This window comes from Mandrillus leucophaeus, unplaced genomic scaffold, assembly GCF_000951045.1.
Source record: "Mandrillus leucophaeus isolate KB7577 unplaced genomic scaffold, Mleu.le_1.0 Scaffold268, whole genome shotgun sequence".
Lineage (NCBI taxonomy): Eukaryota > Metazoa > Chordata > Mammalia > Primates > Cercopithecidae > Mandrillus > Mandrillus leucophaeus.
Genome location: NW_012102787.1, coordinates 1200609 through 1205190, shown reverse-complemented (window position 1 = coordinate 1205190; position 4582 = coordinate 1200609). Strand labels below are relative to the sequence as shown.

The 4582-nt window shown below is 42.6% G+C and overlaps 1 protein-coding gene across 1 annotated transcript; it reads left to right on the top strand.

Annotated features, from left to right (window-relative positions):
• Nucleotides 1–2505: 2505 nt before the first annotated feature.
• On the top strand, nt 2506–4137 carry GJA10 (gap junction protein, alpha 10, 62kDa). Its single transcript, XM_011984421.1, has one exon. It carries the CDS (start codon nt 2506–2508, stop codon nt 4135–4137), a length of 1632 nt encoding a protein of 543 aa, XP_011839811.1.
• The last annotated feature ends 445 nt before the right edge of the window (nt 4138–4582 follow it).

The following is a 4582-nucleotide window of genomic DNA, read 5'->3' as shown; positions in this document are numbered from 1 at the left end:
TTCCTTCCTTCCTTCCTTCCTTTCTAAGGGTCTCACTCTGTCACCCAGGCCAGAGTGCAGTAGTGCCATTATGGCTCACCACAACTTCAAACCCCTGGGCCCAAGTGATCCTCCCATGTCAGCCTCCCTAGTAGCTAGGACTATAGGCACTCACTATCATGCCTGGCCAACTTTTTACATCTATTTTTTGTAGAGACAGGGGCCTCACTATATTTCCCAGCCTGGTCTGCAACTCCTAGGCTCAAGCAGTCCTCCCGCCTCTACCTCCCAAGGTTCTGGGATTACAGGAGTGAGCCACCATGCCCAGCTAGAATCTGTATTTTTTTCTAATTATAATTTCTGGCACTGATGTGCTTAAAAAGCCCTCTACTTCAAGATTAAACAACATATTCTTTTATAATTTATTTTAATACGTTTTTGCAATTAATGCTTTGTTCCATCTGGAATCAATTGTTGTGTTTGGAGATAAGTTGGAAAAAAATCTAAGGATTCCAGGTTTTTCTCTCTTTTTTTTTGGTTGATATTCATTTTTGTATTATCAGTCTTGATTCATTTTATAGGTTAGTGGGAGTCCTTAGTGATCAAGTGTTGTTAGGTCTGGGACCAAATATAGCTTGTTATTGAATTCCTAGCATCTAGCACAATGCCTAGGCGATAGCAAGGTTTGATTTATTTTATTTTATTTTATTTTTATTTTTATTTATTTTTTTTGAGATGGAGTCTTGCTCTATCACCCAGACTGGAGTACAGTGGCAGGATCTTGGCTCAGTGCAACCTCCGCCTCCCAGGTTCAAGCAATTCTGCTTCAGCCTCCTGAGTAGCTGGGATTATAGGTGCACAGCACCATGCCTGGCTAATTTTGGTACTTTCAGTAGAGACGGGGTTTCAGTATGTTGACCAGGCTGGTTTCAATCTCCTGACCTTGTGATCTGCCCGCCTCAGCCTCCCAAAGTGTTGGGATTACAGGCATGAGCCACTGTGCCCAGCTAATAGCAAGGTATTAGCAAATATTACTGAATGAATGAATTATGGAAGGGGAGAATTGTTTCATTATCTATTTTTTTTTTTTAATGGAGTTTCGTTCTTTCACCCAGGCTGGAGTGAAGTGGCGTGATCTTGGCTCACGGCTCACTGCAATCTCTGCCCCCTGGGTTCAAATGATTCTCCTGCCTCAACCTCCCGAATAGCTGGGATTATAGGCGCGTGCCACCACACCAGCTAATTTTTCTATTTTCAGTAAAGATGGGAGTTCACCATGTTGACCAGGCTGATCTCGAACTCCTGACCACCCACCTCGAACTCGTGATCCACCTACCTCAACCTCCCAAAATGCTAGGATTATAGGCATGAGCCACCACATCCAGCCTCATTATCTATTTTAACTTAATAATGATTTCCTATTTTTCCTCTGTATCTTTCTTATCTGGAAGTCTTCCATATCTTAGAAAGCTTTAACCTTCTAAGTATTTTAACCTTATTGAATCTTGAAAAACATTAGTTTTTCAGGATAAACCAAGTAACCTGTTCATGTCAGCTATACCTTGTTTCCCAGATCCTAAGCTTGCTAGATAAGCAGTTTATATTCACTTTTCTTCTAAGTTAGCAAAAATTCCATGAAAACATGATGTTCCAGATGTGGCGTAATTATGTGTTATTACTGGTATTGTTTCTGTGTCTGCCTAATCTTTACTGCTACCCTGATATGAACCAGTTCCTGAGGGTTTACTTGACTGATTTGTATTTTCTTTACCTATACTTTGTCTTGCAGTGAAAGCCCTGGATAACATATCATGAGAATCTACTTTATTTTGCCTGTTGATGGTTATTTTGGTGATAGGGTCAAGGAACATAATTTTAAAGTGAAAAGACAATTCCATTCACTATTATATATTGATGCCTTCTGTGTGCAATGACCAACATGCTTTAGAAAGAGTCTCTATCTGCAAGGGGTGTACCTTTCTAGGAAGGGGAACATAAGCCACAACCATCACAAAACTCATTTAGGCACAGTCCCAGGTGAATAATATTAATAATAGTGTTGTCAGGATTCAGGAAAGGGAAAAATAACTACAACTTGGGATGGGTAGGGAACACTTCCTGAGGAATTGAGACTCCTATGATCATGTCAGATGTATGGTAAGTAGAATATCTCATATGGATAGAAAAATGAATACAATTGTGCAATTAGAATGAATTGTACAAATATGGAGACCTATTTGTATACTAGAATAACAAGCAGCTGTGTGGGGGAGAGTAAAAGAGAATAGGAAGAAGTAAACTGTGGTGAAATTGTGGGGGGGTCTTTAGTGTTTTTTCGAAAATTAATGTCTTTGGAAAGATCCTATTTTAAGCATGGGCTATAAATATTAGGGCTGGAATATCCTTCATAGTTTTGCTGACATACAAAAGAACCTGCTGTATTTCTGAGCTTGTGTCTATATGTTACCACCATGGGTGCTATTAACCTCAGTGTTTTCTGTATATTTCAGACATTAGTCTTTAACCATGGGGGATTGGAACTTATTGGGTGGCATCCTAGAGGAAGTTCACTCCCACTCAACCATAGTGGGGAAAATCTGGCTGACCATCCTCTTCATCTTCCGAATGCTGGTACTTCGTGTGGCTGCTGAGGATGTCTGGGATGATGAACAGTCAGCATTTGACTGCAACACCCGGCAGCCAGGTTGCAACAATATCTGTTATGATGATGCATTCCCTATCTCTTTGATCAGGTTCTGGGTTTTACAGATCATCTTTGTGTCTTCTCCTTCTTTGGTCTATATGGGCCATGCACTTTATAGGCTGAGGGCCTTTGAGAAAGAGAGACAAAGGAAAAAGTCACACCTTAGAGCCCAGATGGAGAATCCAGAGCTTGACTTGGAGGAGCAGCAAAGAATAGATAGGGAACTGAGGAGGTTAGAGGAGCAGAAGAGGATCCATAAAGTCCCTCTGAAAGGATGTCTGCTGCGTACTTATGTCTTACACATCTTGACCAGATCTGTGCTGGAAGTAGGATTCATGATAGGCCAATATATTCTCTATGGATTTCAAATGCACCCCCTTTACAAATGCACTCAACCTCCTTGCCCCAATGCAGTGGATTGCTTTGTATCCAGGCCCACTGAGAAGACAATTTTCATGCTTTTTATGCACAGCATTGCAGCCATTTCCTTGTTACTCAATATACTGGAAATATTTCATCTGGGCATCAGAAAAATTATGAGGACACTTTATAAGAAATCCAGCGGTGAGGGCATTGAGGATGAAACAGGCCCTCCATTCCATTTGAAGAAATATTCGGTGGCCCAGCAGTGTATGATTTGCTCTTCCTTGCCTGAAACAATCTCTCCACTTCAAGCTAACAATCAACAGCAAGTCATTCGAGTTAATGTGCCAAAGTCTAAAACCATGTGGCAAATCCCACAGCCCAGGCAACTTGAAGTAGACCCTTCCAATGGGAAAAAAGACTGGTCTGAGAAGGATCAGCACATCGGACAGCTCCATGTTCACAGCCCATGTCCCTGGGCTGGCAGTGCTGGAAATCAGCACCTGGGACAGCAATCAGACCAGTCTTCATTTGGCCTGCAGAATACAATGTCTCAGTCTTGGCTAGGTACAACTACGGCTCCTAGAAACTATCCATCCTATGCAATAGGAACCTGGGAGCAGTCCCAGGACCCAGAACCCTCAGGTGAGCCTCTGACAGATCTTCATAGTCACTGCAGAGACAGTGAAGGCAGCATGAGAGAGAGTGGGGTCTGGATAGAGAGATCTCGCCCGGGCAGTCGCAAGGCCAGCTTTCTGTCCAGATTGTTGTCTGAAAAGCGACATCTGCACAGTGACTCAGGAAGTTCTGGTTCTCGGAATAGCTCCTGCTTGGATTTTCCTCACTGGGAAAATAGCCCCTCACCTCTGCCTTCAGTCCCTGGGCACAGAACATCAATGGTAAGACAGACAGCCCTACCGATCATGGAACTATCCCAAAAACTGTTCCATCCTGGATGCTTTCTTTTTCCTTTCTTCCTTCCTGGGGTGTGTATGTATGTTTCTGTTGACAGAGAGGCAGATGGAGAGGGAGATTATTTATGGAGAGATAAAATTATTCATTCAATACATTCAGTTAAATTCAATTCATAAAATAGAAAAAACTTATACCAATTGCTTTTATAAGTGCTGGGCATATAAATGGATAAAATACAGTCTCTGACATCAAAGGACTCAGGATGTAGGAGGAAAATTTAGACAGGTAAACATGTAAATGTATCAAGTGTAAGGCATCATGTTAGTGGGAATGAGTGAGCAAAGGAGGGAGTGGTCATATGGATAGGTCAGGGAAAGGTTCATAGTTGAAGTTACCTTGAACTGAATCTTGAAAGATGTGACAAGTTTTTCCAAAACTGGGAGGACTGGGGCACGTGAAAGAAGCCATCCTGGTTGAGGGAGCAGCACAGATAAAGTCGAAGAGGTGAGACACAGCAGTGCTGTCTGAGGAACTGTGTGCGGCTAGAGCACAGGGTGGTAGGAGGGCTCAGAGGGAGGGAAGCCTGGAGGAGTGGGCATGGAGGCCCTGTAGGGAAGCCAT